At 46.0% G+C, this 16794-nt stretch overlaps 1 protein-coding gene across 1 annotated transcript in view; it reads left to right on the top strand.

The window, feature by feature from the left end:
* The window catches only part of plxna4 (plexin A4), a 559926-nt gene that overhangs the window by 422982 nt on the left and 120150 nt on the right, over nt 1-16794 (top strand). The window contains exons 10-12 of the mRNA XM_071332139.1: nt 425-625; nt 4000-4096; nt 13290-13480. Coding sequence (XP_071188240.1) covers nt 425-625; nt 4000-4096; nt 13290-13480 — 489 coding nt within the window. The remainder of the gene's footprint in view (nt 1-424; nt 626-3999; nt 4097-13289; nt 13481-16794) is intronic.

Here is a 16794-nt window from a genome sequence, read left to right as displayed (position 1 = left end):
CACTAACTCTACCAGAGATAACTACCCAACCAAACCCAACCATAGTCGCCAAAACACATTCATAATTCCTACCATTTATAATGTTGTTTCACAGTTAGATATGGTGTCTGTATTAACCATGTAGATGTGAGGAGTGACTTGGGCCTGTAGGGTGATTTCTACAGGGTTGAACCCTACTCGGACGTAGGTTCACTATTGTCCTAGAATGGCCGATACGGTATGATGTTGACCTCAAAGTATACCCCAAAATATCATAACATAGTCAATACTTCTTGTTGACGTTTTCTCTCTTGACAACCACGAGTAAAGTAAACTATGCCAAATCCACAGTGTGAAACAAGTGTGTATTGGGAGTAACACACTGTTGACGTCTGGCTCCTGTCGTTTTGGTCCTCCTGACCAGCTCTCCCTGTGGCTTTTACAGGAGTGTCCCCAGCTGCTGCCCACCGAGCGCATCCTGGTGCCGGTCAACGTGGTGAAGCCCATCACCCTGCGGGCCAAGAACCTTCCCCAGCCACAGTCAGGACAGAGGGGCTATGAGTGTCTGCTCACCATCCAGGGCGTGGAGCAGAGGGTGCCCGCGCTCCGCTTCAACAGCAGCTGTGTTCAGTGCCAGAACACCTCGGTGAGTATAGGGGCTGATGGTGTGTGTTGGGCGGTGTAAAGTTGTCAGACTCCCTTATTCAACGGGATGAATAGGGAAGTTTGTGTATGTGTGTTTAGGTGTACACAATGAATGGAAATTGTGGATATAAAGCATGTTGGAAGGAATGTATTTGATATTTACATTGACCGTTTAGTCACTAAGCGACATAAAGTTAGTGCATTCATCTTAAGATAGCTAGGTGGTACAACCACATGCACTAAATATACAAAAGTATGTGGACACCCCTTCAAACTAGGAAATTTGGCTATTTCATATAAAATCGAGCACACAACCATGCCATTTCCATAGACAAACATTGGCCGTAGAATGGCCTTACTGAAGAGCTCAGTGACTTTCAACGTGGCACCATCATAGGATGCCACCTTTCCAACAAATCAGTTGCTGTGTTGTTATTGTAAAGTGGAAATGTCTAGGAGCAACAACAGCTCAGCCACAAAGTGGTAGGCCACACAAGCTCACAGAACGGGACTGCCGAGTGCTGAAATGCGTAGCGAGTAAAAATCGTCTGTCCTCAGTTGCAACACTCACTCCCGAGTTCCAAACTGACTCTGGAAGCAACGTCAGCACAAGAACTGTTCATCGGGAGCTTCATGAAATGGGTTTCCATGGCCGAGTATGAATCACACTTCACCATCTGCCAGTCCGATGGATTAATATAGATTTGGCGGATGCCAGGAGAACGCTACCTGTCCGAAGGCATAGTGCCAACTGTAAAGTTTGGTGGAGGAGGAATAATGGTCTGGGGCTGTTTTAGTTCCAGTGAAGGGAAATCTTAATGCTACAACATACAATGACATTCTAGACGAGTGTGTGCTTCCAACTTTGTGGCAACAGTTTGGGGAAGGCCCTTTCCTGTTTCAGCATGACAATGCTCCCGTGCACAAAGTGAGGTCCATACGGAAATGGTTTGTCGAGATCGCTGTGGAAGAATTTGACTAGCCTGCACAGAGCCCTGACTTCAATCCCATCGAACACCTTTGAGATGAATTGGAACGCCGACTGCTAGCCAGGCCTACTCGCCCAACATCAGTGCCCGACTTCACTAATGTTCTTGTGGCTGAATGGAAGCAAGTCCCCGCAGCAATGTTCCAACATCTAGTGGAAAGCCTTCCCAGAAGAGTGGAGGCTGTTATAGCAGTAAAGGAGGGACCAACTCCATATGAATGTCCATGATTTTGGAATGAGATGTTCGACGAGCAGATGTCCACATACTTTCAGTCATGTAGTGTATCACAGTAGCTATAAGCAAAGTCAAGTGCGAGTGTTAGTTCACAAAATATATATATTTCGGCAGGGAGGGGCAGTTCCTCTTGCTGCTGGTCTTGTAGTGGATGTGAGCTTCGACTGGAAGCCAGTGGAGTGTGCAGAGAAGTGGGGTGACGTGGGAGAACATGGGAAGGTTGAACACCAGGCAGGCTGCAGTATTCTGGATAAATTGCAGGGGTTTGATGGCACAAGCGGGGAGCCCAGCCAACAGTTGCGGTAGTCCAGACGGAGATGACTCGTACTCTGTGAGGTAGGCTCGTACTCTACGGATGTTGAGGAGCACGACCTTCAGGAGCGAGTCACTGCTTTGTTGTTTGCAGTGAATGACAGGGTGTTGTCCAGGGTCATGCCAAGGTTATTTGCACTCTGGGAGGGGGACACCGTGGAGTTGTCAACCGTGATGGAGAAGTCTTGGAGCGGAGAGGCCTTCCGTGGGATGAAAAGCAGCTCTGTCTTGTTGAGGTTGAGCTTGAAGTGGTGGGCCGACATCCAAGCTGAGATATCTACCAGGCACGCAGAGATGCGTGTCACCACCGGGGTGAAGAAGGGGGGGAAGGAGAAAAGTAGTTGAGTGTCATCCGCATAGCAATGATAGAAGAGACCATGTGAGGATATGACAGAGCCCAGTGACTTGGGCTATAGAGAGAAGAGGAGAGGGCCTAGAACCATGCCCTATGGGACACCAGTAGTGAGAGTATGTGGTGCAGAGCCTCTCCACGTCACCTGGTAGGAGCGGCCTGCCAACTAGGATGCAATCCAAGAGTGTGCAGAGCCTGAGACTCCCAGCCCTGAGAGGCTGGAGAGGAGGATCTGATAGAGCCTGAGACACCCAGCCCTGAGAGGGTGGAGAGGAGGATCTGATAGAGCCTGAGACATCCAGCCCTGAGAGGCTGGAGAGGAGGATCTGATAGAGCCTGAGACACCCAGCCCTGAGAGGGTGGAGAGGAGGATCTGATAGAGCCTGAGACATCCAGCCCTGAGAGGCTGGAGAGGAGGATCTGATAGAGCCTGAGACACCCAGCCCTGAGAGGGTGGAGAGGAGGATCTGATAGAGCCTGAGACACCCAGCCCTGAGAGGCTGGAGAGGAGGATCTGATAGAGCCTGAGACACCCAGCCCTGAGAGGCTGGAGAGGAGGATCTGATAGAGCCTGAGACACCCAGCCCTGAGAGGGTGGAGAGGAGGATCTGATAGAGCCTGAGACACCCAGCCCTGAGAGGCTGGAGAGGAGGATCTGATGGTGCACGGTGTCGAAGGCAGAGGATACATCTAGGAGGATGAGGACAGAGGAGAGAGAGTCAGCTTTGGCAGTGCGGAGTGCCTCCATGACACAGAGAAGAGCAGTCGCATTTGAGTGACCCGTCTTGAAGCCTAACTGCTTACGGTCAAGAGGATCATTCGGAGAGAGATAGCGAGAGAGTTGGTCAGAGACATATTTGAAGTTATTTGTGAAAGTGAGAAGATGCACAACTCTATCTCAGGTCTGTCTGGAGAGCCAGTGACTGTAGAATCTCAATACAGGTTCCTCATTTCTAGTAATCAGTACTATTGAGCTAGTACCTACAGTACACTGTCTGGAACCAGTCCTCCATGCCCAAGGATATGTCTCTCATTGTACATGTGCACAGAGCCTTGATGAGTTGAAATGCCCTCTCTAAATTCCAGCTTCCCTCAGCAATACTATTATGTGTCATTCCGTTCTGGAACAACGGTTGGTATGAAATGAAAGACTCTCAGTGAAAGGGTTTCTATGCTGAATGATATGCTAATATGATATGCTGCTGTTGAATGGGAGAGTCTCAAACACTCTGACTAGCTTTGATACGTAGTTGTCTGTGAAGATGTACTCTACCTGGCTTGAGTGTTTACAGTACTTCTGCTCTTCAAATGCCTTTTCCTCTACCCCCCCCCCCCTTCTCTCTCTCTGGTGCTCTCTCTCTCTCTCCCCTTTACTCTCGCTCCTCGTTCTCTCTCTCCTCGTTCTCTCTCTCATCGTTCTCTCTCTCCTCCTTTCTCTCCATCTCACCCCCCTATCTCCCCCTCTCTGGGTCCCCATGGCGACAACAGTACTCATATGATGGGATGGAGATGAGCAGCCTCCCTGTGGACCTGACGGTCATCTGGAACGGAGACTTCAGCATCGACAACCCCGCCGACAATAAAGGTCAGGACGCCCCCCTCACACCCACACACACACACATCCACACACACCCCACCCGATCACCGCCGTTGCCTGTGTAGCCGGTCTCCATGGCAACAGGCGGGCAGTTGCGGCGGTATCCATCCCCCTGACACCGGCACAGACACAGAAGTGGCATTACTTTGCTGCGGTGGGCGGCAGCGTCTGGTTATAACTTTGCCTCTTCTCTCATCTCCCTCTTTCTCTCCCTTATTCTCCATCTCTCACACCTAATTTCCCTCTGCTCTCTCTTTTCCCTCCTTCTGTTCACCTCGTTAGCTTCACACCGCTCGTCTCGCCACGTCCTCTTTCCTTTTTCCATCTCTCCAGTCGACATCTCTTTCCTCCCTCTCTCTCTCCCTCCCTCTCTCTTTCCCTCTCTCTCTCTCCCTCCCTCTCTCTCTCGTCTCCCTTTCTCTGTGGTGCTTGTTAGCTTCACAACTTCCTCTGTGGTGCTTGTTAGCTTCACAACTTCCTCTGTGGTGCTTGTTAGCTTCACAACTTCCTCTGTGGTGCTTGTTAGCTTCACACCTTTCTCTGTGGTGCTTGTTAGCTTCACAACTTCCTCTGTGGTGCTTGTTAGCTTCACAACTTCCTCTGTGGTGCTTGTTAGCTTCACAACTTCCTCTGTGGTGCTTGTTAGCTTCACAACTTCCTCTGTGGTGCTTGTTAGCTTCACAACTTCCTCTGTGGTGCTTGTTAGCTTCACAACTTCCTCTGTGGTGTTTGTTAGCTTCACACCTTTCTCTGTGGTGCTTGTTAGCTTCACAACTTCCTCTGTGGTGCTTGTTAGCTTCACAACTTCCTCTGTGGTGCTTTTTAGCTTCACGCCTTTCTCTGTTGTGCTTGTTAGCTTCACACCTTTCTCTGTGGTGCTTGTTAGCTTTACATCTTCCTCTGTGGTGCTTGTTAGCTTCACGCCTTTCTCTGTGGTGCTTGTTAGCTTCACGCCTTTCTCTGTGGTGCTTGTTAGCTTCACACCTTCCTCTGTGGTGCTTGTTAGCTTCACACCTTCCTCTGTGGTGCTTGTTAGCTTCACGCCTTTCTCTGTGGTGCTTGTTAGCTTCACACCTTCCTCTGTGGTGCTTGTTAGCATCACGACTTTCTCTGTGGTGCTTGTTAGCTTCACACCTTTCTCTGTGGTGCTTGTTAGCGTCACACCTTTCTCTGTGGTGCTTGTTAGCATCACGCCTTTCTCTGTGGTGCTTGTTAGCATCACGCCTTTCTCTGTGGTGCTTGTTAGCTTCACACCTTCCTCTGTCAGATGTCTCCCTCCGCCCAGCAGCATATTACCACAGACCACATTCGCATACACTAAAAGAGAATATTCAATATGCTATACTAACAGTGACTATCTATCTATCTATCTAGTAATGGTTAATACAGTCTTTTGTTATCACTTTGGTTCTATTTTCACAACTCTTAGTACAAAACTCTAAACTGGTCACGTGTGTAAGGCAGCCAGTCGTTCATTCAAAACCTGTCAGGGTGCGTTCATTTGGATTGTAAACATCTCACCACACAACCAACATATACGTTTATTGTCAAATGTAATGAGAACGTTGGTTTAATCACCAAAACAACATAATTATATATTTTCAATTTAGTAGTTTTAACATTAGGCAATACACTTATATTACCCAACAAAATTGACCGAAAATCTATAATTTCCATAATATAAATTCAATGTGTAATCAAAGGTGTGATCAATGAAGATGTACAGGTGTACTGTCTGTAATCACATGTAAGACATTAAATGAAACAACTTAAATGAATGAAAATTAAACATAATGTTTAGCACGCAATAATTTGCATCAAGCCTGGCCTGTTCCCTTTCCCTTTTGAGCATTTGGCCATAAATTCTCATCCACATCACAGTGAATGTCCTCATTGTTCATGCACCGCGGGAAATACCTTTTGGGCTGGTGATTCCAAGCCTGACATTGGTCTCCGTTGATGTATCTGCATGCCTCATCCATGGCCAGAAGGAGGGTGGCATGCTTATGGGGATGTTGATCGCCCACCTCCATGCGGAACTAAATATCCTCATTAGGGTTGAAAGGAGAGCATGGGGGCTGGTATAGGGTCACGAATCGAGGATGGGCCCGAAACCCTGCCTGAACCACCTCTGCATGTTGGAACCTGACATTGTCCCACACAATGACATAGGTGACCCCTTCAATTTCATTGAGAAACACAATGAGGTGTGCAGCGTGGTAGGATCCTAGTAATTGCCTACGTCCTACCACACCATCTTCAGAGATAGCTGCGCACATGGAGTTGTTTCCCCCACATTGTCCAGGCACTTGGACGGTCGCCCGTTGGCCGATGAGGTTCCGCCCATGGCGCCAAGCTTTGGCCAGGTTGAAGCCCGCTTCATCAACAAAGATATACTTGTGATGGTTCACAGCAGCATTAAGCACCATCACCCTCTAAACATATATTTGGGTTAGTTATTTTTATAGTATTTTTATAGTTCCAATATGATATTGTGAAGTAGCATGTACATTAATAGTAACAGTAATACAGTATATGGTGCTGTACCTGAACATACTCAGCCTGCAGTTGTTTCACCCGGTCGTTGTTTCTCTCCAAAGGCACCAGGTCAATGTGTTTCATAGATACCTGGAGCCTCTTCAAAAGGCACCAGGTAAATGTGTTTCATAGATACCTGGAGCCTCTTCAAAAGGCACCAGGTAAATGTGTTTCATAGATACCTGGAGCCTCTTCAAAAGGCACCAGGTAAATGTGTTTCATAGATACCTGGAGCCTCTTCAAAAGGCAGATGATTATTGGTAGGCTGATGGATGCCACCTTGGCAAAGGTGTCATCGTTCTCCTTAATGGCCTGCTTTATTTCGGACAGCCATATATACAGTGGGGCAAAAAAGTATTTAGTCAGCCACCAATTGTGCAAGTTCTCCCACTTAAAAAGATGAGAGAGGCCTGTAATTTTCATCATAGGTACACTTCAACTATGACAGACAAAATGAGGAAAAAAAATCCAGAAAATCACATTGTAGGATTTTTAATGAATTTATTTGCAAATTATGGTGGAAAATAAGTATTTGGTCAATAACAAAAATTTATCTCAATACTTTGTTATATACCCTTTGTTGGCAGTGACAGAGGTCAAACGTTTTCTGTAAGTCTTCACAAGGTTTTCACACACTGTTGCTGGTATTTTGGCCCATTCCTCCAAGCAGATCTCCTCTAGAGCAGTGATGTTTTGGGGCTGTTGCTGGGCAACATGGACTTTCAACTCCCTCCAAAGATTTTCTATGGGGTTGAGATCTGGAGACTGGCTAGGCCACTCCAGGACCTTGAAATGCTTCTTACGAAGCCACTCCTTCGTTGCCCGGGCGGTGTGTTTGGGATCATTGTCATGCTGAAAGACCCAGCCACGTTTCATCTTCAATGCCCTTGCTGATGGAAGGAGGTTTTCACTCAAAATCTCACGATACATGGCCCCATTCATTCTTTCCTTTACACGGATCAGTCGTCCTGGTCCCTTTGCAGAAAAACAGCCCCAAAGCATGATGTTTCCACCCCCATGCTTCACAGTAGGTATGGTGTTCTTTGGATGCAACTCAGCATTCTTTGTCCTCCAAACACGACAAGTTGAGTTTTTACCAAAAAGTTCTATTTTGGTTTCATCTGACCATATGACATTCTCCCAATCTTCTTCTGGATCATCCAAATGCTCTCTAGCAAACTTCAGACGGGCCTGGACATGTACTGGCTTAAGCAGGGGGACACGTCTGGCACTGCAGGATTTGAGTCCCTGGCGGCGTAGTGTGTTACTGATGGTAGGCTTTGTTACTTTGGTACCAGCTCTCTGCAGGTCATTCACTAGGTCCCCCCGTGTGGTTCTGGGATTTTTGCTCACCGTTCTTGTGATCATTTTGACCCCACGGGGTGAGATCTTGCGTGGAGCCCCAGATCGAGGGAGATTATCAGTGGTCTTGTATGTCTTCCATTTCCTAATAATTGCTCCCACAGTTGATTTCTTCAAACCAAGCTGCTTACCTATTGCAGATTGTCTTCCCAGCCTGGTGCAGGTCTACAAGTTTGTTTCTGGTGTCCTTTGACAGCTCTTTGGTCTTGGCCATAGTGGAGTTTGGAGTGTGACTGTTTGAGGTTGTGGACAGGTGTCTTTTATACTGATAACAAATTCAAACAGGTGCCATTAATACAGGTAACTAGTGGAGGACAGAGGAGCCTCTTAAAGAAGAAGTTACAGGTCTGTGAGAGCCAGAAATCTTGCTTGTTTGTAGGTGACCAAATACTTATTTTCCACCATAATTTGCAAATAAATTCATTAAAAATCCTACAATGTGATTTTCTGGATTATTTTTTCTCATTTTGTCTGTCATGGTTGAAGTGTACCTATGATGAAAATTACAGGCCTCTCTCATCTTTTTAAGTGGGAGAACTTGCACAATTGGTGGCTGACTAAATACTTTTTGCCCCACTGTAGTTCCTGGCCCTCACCATTTCCACCACGGCCCACTACTGCTAGTTGATCAGCAGACGGCCACCACCATGGGGTCTTCTGTCTGACAGTAGAACAGAGTTTACTGTCAATAGATCATACTGGAACAATACTGGAACATGTGTTGTGAATTTACATGCATTGCAATATGTAATTGACTGTAAATGTAATGGTAAGGCATAGTGCATATCCTGCAGACTTACCGCTTTTCTTGGTAAAATGTTCTCATGATAGAATTGACAGTTGATCTTTTCAGGTTGGGGTGAACTAAGCTGTCAACCTCTGCCATGGTAAGACATCTGTTTACCACATGACCAACAACGGTCGTCCGGACTTCATTAGTCACAACACTTCCCTGCCGTCTGCCTCCCTCTCTCTGATGTCCACCTCTTTGACCTCTTTGATGAGGCACATGCCCAACTCTCTGACGGGCCCCTTGTCCACGAGCTCTTTGATTTCTTCTTCTCCCTTGCTGTCTATCTGCTCCATGTTGAAAGAAATATCAAGTGTTCACACACACCCTATTATATGGTGACCAATTGTGGTTATCACTATGTGGAATCAATTATAAATAATGTCTAGTCATAATGTATGTTTATCATGTATTATACATGTATTTTAGATGTTTATACTTTACAAACACATTTTTTTTCTGTTGTTTTCAAAATCAATATAGAGTAGATAAACCAGTTTAAATCTATAGGTTTACCAAACGGTTAAGTGATTAACCATTAAACACTGGATTAAGTGATGGTCAAATGTATTTAAACAAAATAATGAGAAGATAATCAAATGAAAGGTATAATGAGCATTGCATTGTCAACGGCAATTACTTTCTATGAAAGCTATTTCTACACTGATTAGGTTTGGTGAAAAAGTTACTGATTTTGTGTGTTGTACTTATTCAAATGAAAATGTACTTTACGTTTTGAACAAACAGCCTTTTTGATTATCTGTTTTGAGTTTTGTACTAAGAGTTGTGAAATTTGAACACATACTTGTGAAAATAATACCAAAGCGATAAAAAAAATAGAGATATACAGTTGAAGTCGGAAGTTTACATACACTTAGGTTGGAGTCATTAATAAAACTCGTTTTTCAACCACTCCACAAGTTTCTTGTTAACAAACTATAGTTTTGGCAAGTCGGTTAGGACATCTACTTTGTGCATGACACAAGTCATTTTTACAAAAATTGTTTACAGACAAATTATTTCACTTATAATTCACTGTATCACAATACACTAAACATACACTAAGTTTACTGTGTCTTCAAACAGCTTGGAAAATTCCAGAAAAGTATGTCATTGCTTTAGAAGCTTCTGATAGGCTAATGTACATAATTTGAGTCAATTGGAGGTGTACCTGTGGATGTGTTGCAAGGCCTACCTTCAAATTCAGTGCCTCTTTGCTTGACATCATGGGAAAATCAAAAGAAATTAGCCAAGACCTCAGAAAAAAATGGTAGACCTCCACAAGTCTGGTTCATCCTTGGGAGCAATTTCCAAATGCCTGAAGGTACCACGTGGATCTGTACAAACAATAGTACGCAAGTATAAACACCATGGGACCCCGCAGCCGTCATACCACTCAGGAAGGAGACGCGCTCTGTCTCCTAGAGATGAACGTACTTTGGTGTGAAAAGTGCAAATCAATCCCAGAACAACAGCAAAGGACCTTGTGAAGATGAATGGAGGAAACAGGCACAAAAGTATCTATATCCACAGTAAAACGAGTCCTATATCGACATAACCTGAATGGCCGCTCAGAAAGGAAGAAGCCACTGCTTCAACACCGCCATAAAAAAACAGACTACGGTTTGCAACTGCACATGGGAAAATAGATCGTACTTTTTGGAGCAATGTCCTCTGGTCTGATGAAACAAAAATAGAACTGCTTGGCCATAATGACCATCGTTATGTTTGGAGGAAAAAGGGGGAGGCTTGCAAGCCGAAGAACAGCATCCCAACCGTGAAGCACGGGGGTGGCAGCATCATGTTGTGGGGGTGCTTTTCTGCAGGAGGGACTGGTGCCCTTTACAAAATAGATGGCTTCATGAGGAAGGAAAATTATGTGGATATATTGAAGTAACATCTCAAGACATCGGTCTGGAAGTTTAAGCATGGTCGCAAATGGGTCTTCCAAATGGACAATGAACTCAAACATACTCCAAAGTTGTGGCAAAATGGCTTAAGGACAACAAAGTCAAGGTATTGGAGTAGCCATCACAAAGCCCTGACCTCAATCCTATAGAAAATTTGTGCCAAGAACTGAAAGGCCTGTGCGAGCAAGGAGGCCAACAAACCTGATTCAGTTACACCTGCTCTGTCAGGAGGAATGGGCCAAAATTCACCCAACTTATTGTAGGAAGCTTGTGCTACCTGAAACGTTTGACCCAAGTTAAACTGAAACGTTTGACCCAAGTTAAACTGAGTTTTTGTAAACTTCTGACCCACTGGGAATGTGATGAAAGAAATAACAAATAAATAATTCTCTCTACTATTATTCTGACATTTCACATTCTTCAAATTGTGACAGTATTGCGTTAGGAGGTAGGTGAAGGAGTCAGGCGCAGGAGAGCAGAGATGTCCGAGATGCGTAATTTTAATGGGCAAGTCCACCAAATACAGGTAAAGCACAATACAAAAATCAAACGCCCTCGACAACAGATAAACCCATTACTCACGAAAGGAGGAACAAACAAAGCTCTTAAATTTATACAAACTCAGTATAAATGCGTGAAACAAAAATGGGCACAACCTAACCGAGCAACATCACAATAAATAATCCCACACAACCCTAGGCAGGCAACATCACAATAAATAATCCCACACAACCCTAGGCAGGCAACATCACAATAAATAATCCCACACAACCCTAGGCAGGCAACATCACAATAAATAATCCCACACAACCCTAGGCAGGCAACATCACAATAAATAATCCCACACAACCCTAGGCAGGCAACATCACAATAAATAATCCCACACAACCCTAGGCAGGCAACATCACAATAAATAATCCCACACAACCCTAGGCAGGCAACATCACAACAAATAATCCCACACAACCCTAGGCAGGCAACATCACAATAAATAATCCCACACAACCCTAGGCAGGCAACATCACAATAAATAATCCCACACAACCCTAGGCAGGCAACATCACAATAAATAATCCCACACAACCCTAGGCAGGCAACATCACAATAAATAATCCCACACAACCCTAGGCAGGCAACATCACAATAAACAATCCCACACAACCCTAGGCAGGCAACATCACAATAAACAATCCCACACAACCCTTGGCAGGCAACATCACAATAAATAATCCCGCACAAACCTAGGCAGGCAACAGCGTAAATATATACACACAGAAATGAAGTCAATTGAAACCAGTTGTGAAATAACCAAAGACAAAACAAACAGAAAAGGAAAAAGGGATCGGTGATGGCTAGTAGACCGGCGACGCCGACCGCCGAGCGAACAGGGAGAGGAACTACCTTCGGTGGAAGTCGTGACACAAATAAAGTGGTGATCCTAACTGATCTAAGAGGGAATTTTTACTAGGATTAAATGTCAGGAATTGTGAAAAACTGAGTTTAAATGTATTTGTCTAAGGTGTATGTAAACTTCCGACTATAACTGTATATTATATATGTACAAGGACTAAACCATGCATGATGGTACTAGTTGGTTTAAACCCATACAGTACAAATAGAATCACTAATGACAACGATTAACTGCACCTCGCTGGCTTTGCAATTAGATTTATTTGCGCTCACATTTGTGTTCACATTTGAATGGATGTATAGAAACATTTTGTGTCCATGGAGAGACAGGGAGAGAGAGAGGGAGAGAGAGGGAGAGACAGGGAGAGAGAGGGAGATAAATAGAAAGAGAGACAGTAGAAAGAGAGACAGTTAGAGATAAAGATGAATTCCTCCTCCTTCTCTCCCATTAGCTACCCGGGGAGAAGGCTACTCTGGAGGCATCATTTGATGGACAAATCACACAAGCATCTAATGGCAATTAAAAACCTGTCTGGTTTCCATGGAGATGAAATGTTAAACTAGTGGATGAGCAGAGGCAAGAAGCTTCTGGTCGCAGCAGCTAAATGAGAGAGAGAAGGAGAGAGCGAGAGAGAGCGCGAGAGAGAGAGCGCGCGAGAGAGAGAGAGAGAGAGAGAGAGAGAGAGAGAGAGAGAGAGAGAGAGAGAGAGAGCGAGAGAGAGAGAGAGAGAGAGAGAGAGAGAGAGGAGGGGCGGTAGGGAGGGGGAAAGGGGGAGGGAGATAGAGAAAGAGATGGGGGAGAGGGAGAGGGAGTGAGACAGAAGCAAGAGAGAAGGATTGAGACAGAGAACAAGGTACAGAGATACAGTATAAACAAATGATGCTTCCCACAATATGATTCAAATACTGTCCATGTTCTGGAAATACTAAAATGCTGACTGTGATTGGTATACCGGTTCTGAACAGTTCTCACCCACATTTACCAATATACATCATGACGGCTATCATTTTAAATCTAGGCTGGGTGTAAAGCACTTTGTTACAATTTCTGATGTACAAATGGCTTTATAAATGCATGTGATTGATTGATTGAAATCAAGTATATGTGTGTGATGTGTTGTTAACCTGATCTCTCCCCTCCCCTCCCCTCCTCCCCCCCTTCCCCCATCAGTTCATCTGTACAAGTGTGATGCCCAGAGGGGTAGCTGTGGCCTGTGTCTGAAGGCTGACCCCCTGTTTGGCTGTGTGTGGTGTAAGGGGGAGAACCGCTGCACCCTCAAGCAGCACTGTCCCCACCCTGAGAGCCAGTGGCTGGAGCGCAATGGACTCAACAGCAAGTGTACACACCCACGCATCACCCAGGTGAGAATGCAGATACACACACACACACACACACACACACACACACACACACACACACACACACACACACACACACACACACACACACACACACACACACACACACACACACACACACACACACACACACACACGCCACCAGTACCCACCAAGTGAATCACACAAGTGACACACACACACATGCACATACTGTACACACTACACCAGCAATTATTACACACACACTGTCACCCAGGGGAGAAGACACTCTGTCACCCAGGGGAGAAGACACTCTGTCACCCAGGGGAGAACACACTCTGTCACCCAGGGGAGAACACACTCTGTCACCCAGGGGAGAACACACTCTGTCACCCAGGAGAGAACACACTCTGTCGCCCAGGGGAGAACACACTCTGTCACCCAGGTGAGAACACACTCTGTCACCCAGGTGAGAACACACACTGTCACTCAGGGGAGAACACACACTGTCACTCAGGGGAGAACACACACTGTCACCCAGGGGAGAACACACTCTGTCACTCAGGGGAGAACACACACTGTCACCCAGGGGAGAACACACTCTGTCGCCCAGGGGAGAACACACTCTGTCGCCCAGGGGAGAACACACTCTGTCGCCCAGGGGAGAACACACTCTGTCACCCAGGGGAGAACACACTCTGTCACTCAGGGGAGAACACACTCTGTCACTCAGGGGAGAACACACTCTGTCACCCAGGGGAGAACACACTCTGTCACCCAGGGGAGAAGACACTCTGTCACCCAGGGGAGAAGACACTCTGTCACCCAGGGGAGAACACACTCTGTCACCCAGGGGAGAACACACTCTGTCACCCAGGGGAGAAGACACTCTGTCACCCAGGGGAGAACACACACTGTCACCCAGGGGAGAACACACACTGTCACCCAGGGGAGAACACACTCTGTCACCCAGGGGAGAACACACTCTGTCACCCAGGGGAGAACACACTCTGTCACCCAGGGGAGAACACACTCTGTCACCCAGGGGAGAACACACTCTGTCACCCAGGGGAGAACACACTCTGTCACCCAGGGGAGAACACACTCTGTCACTCAGGGGAGAACACACTCTGTCACTCAGGGGAGAACACACTCTGTCACCCAGGGGAGAACATACACTGTCACTGTTTATTGTTCAATTCTCAATTCTCAATTCTCAATTCTCATGGTCATTGGTCATTGGTCATTACTCATTGGTCATTACTCATTGCTCATTACTCATTGCTCATCCCAATGTGTTAGTCTGCTTACACACTCAACTTGTCAGTGCTGATAAAACTCCACATCTGCCTGCTACTGAGGGATCAGTCACACACATGTTTAACCCAGTGAGCTAGGCTAAGAGCGCCCATTCACCCTGTTTATCACTCACCTCAGAACAGATGAACACACACCCGTTTAACTGTTTCTGTTCTCCAGCAGGGTTAGCCCTGTGTGTGGTATAAACACGCCTGACCCTACTGGATGGATGGATGGATGGATGGATGGATGGATGGATGGATGGATGGATGGATTGATTGATTGAGGATAGATGGATGGATGGGTAGATGGATGGATGGGTAGATGGATGGATGGGTAGATGGATGGATGGATGGATGGTGGATGATGAATGGATGGATGGATGGATGGATGAGGGATAGATTGATGGATGGATGGATGGTGGATAGATGGATGATGGATGGATGTTGGATGGATGATGGATGGATGGATGGTGGATAGATGGATGGATGGTGGATGATGAATGGATGGATGGATGGATGAGGGATAGATTGATGGATGGATGGATGGTGGATAGATGGATGATGGATGGATGTGGATGGATGGATGGATGGATAGATGGATGGTGGATAGATGGATGGATGGTGGATGACGGATGGATGGATGAGGGATAGATATATGGATGGATGGTAGATGGATGGCTGGATGGTAGATGGAGCTGTTCAGTGTAACCTGGCTCAGTGTGGTGACCTGGCTCAGTGTGGTGACCTGGCTCAATGTGGTGACCTGGCTCAGTGTGGTGACCTGGCTCAATGTGGTGACCAAAGGCTGTATGAAATAAAATTTGCTAATTAACGTTTGTATGTGTCTAATGCAATTTAGCGTTTAGAACGACAAGGCAAAAGCAATCAGAATCAAATGAAAATGCTTATTTTAGCTAAGTAAAATTATACGACAGTAAATCACTGATACTCAAGTGATTGCCGTTTCCCACAAAATCCCCACAGGACCGTCGAAATCTAGGCATTCAGAGCTTTGCTAGGTGTTAAATTAGAGTTTTTCCACTAGCCGGTTTGAACACCCAGTTACTGTACCTCAATTCTTCCTTTCTTCCTTTCTGGTACATTTAAACATCAGTAGCTGACCAATAGTATTTGCATTTCACTCATAAATTCTGATATAACATGTTGTATTTGTAACACATGTAGGCACATATCTACCGCTGTGGCTGCACTATTTTTGGCTTCGCTGTCCTCTCCGTCTACTCTTTTACCCGCCAACCGGGTTGTGGCGTCTTCCTCTTGCCGGTCTAGCACGTCGATGTTAGCGTCGGTGCCACTGGTACTAGTACTAATACTACCGAATAAGTCGGTTCGTTTTTTATATTTACTTGCATTTGAGTGAAGACTTTTGACTCTTTTGTCTCTTAACTTTTCAGCACCACCCTTACGTTTTTTACTCTGCGTTTCCATTTTCTATTGTAGCTCGTTTTCGAGCTGTCAGTGTCAATGTGAGTGTGAGCGAGACAAAGGGGGCGGGGCTAAGGGTTGCATAGACATTCGTTTGGAATAGACCAACGGGCCTGGAGGAAAGGGGGGGTTGGCCCGTGTCGCTCAACCTTCTGCCAACTTTTTAATTAGTAGTAAAAAATGTATAAGGCAGGCGGCCCACCGGTCCAGAGGTTGACCAGCCCACCGGCCGGTGGCCAGTCCGCTACTGTCCTGGTCTGAATCTAGCATGGATTTATCCTCTGTTCTGTCTGTGCATAATGCCTTGCCTGGCTGTAACAGGAGCATATTGTAGCCCTCTCACGTACCCATAACACTGTCACTCTGTGATGATGGGGGGCTTTTTAAGGCCCCTCAGCCCAGCCCTCGGCCCCTAATGCATTCTGATGCTGCTCATTACAGTGACATCTCTCCATGAATAATCCTCACTCCTTCCCCAGATAGAGAAGAGAGACAGAAAGGGAGAGAGTGATTTAGTATTTGACTCCACCAACCGTCAATTAGCTTGTCAAAGACACAAATCTAATCAACTGCTCATCCCGCTAATGAAAAGAGACCCATCATCTCTCT

Source organism: Salvelinus alpinus, chromosome 11 (genome assembly GCF_045679555.1).
Source record: "Salvelinus alpinus chromosome 11, SLU_Salpinus.1, whole genome shotgun sequence".
Classification (NCBI taxonomy): Eukaryota; Metazoa; Chordata; class Actinopteri; order Salmoniformes; family Salmonidae; genus Salvelinus; species Salvelinus alpinus.
This window is presented reverse-complemented; position numbering and strand designations above follow the sequence as displayed.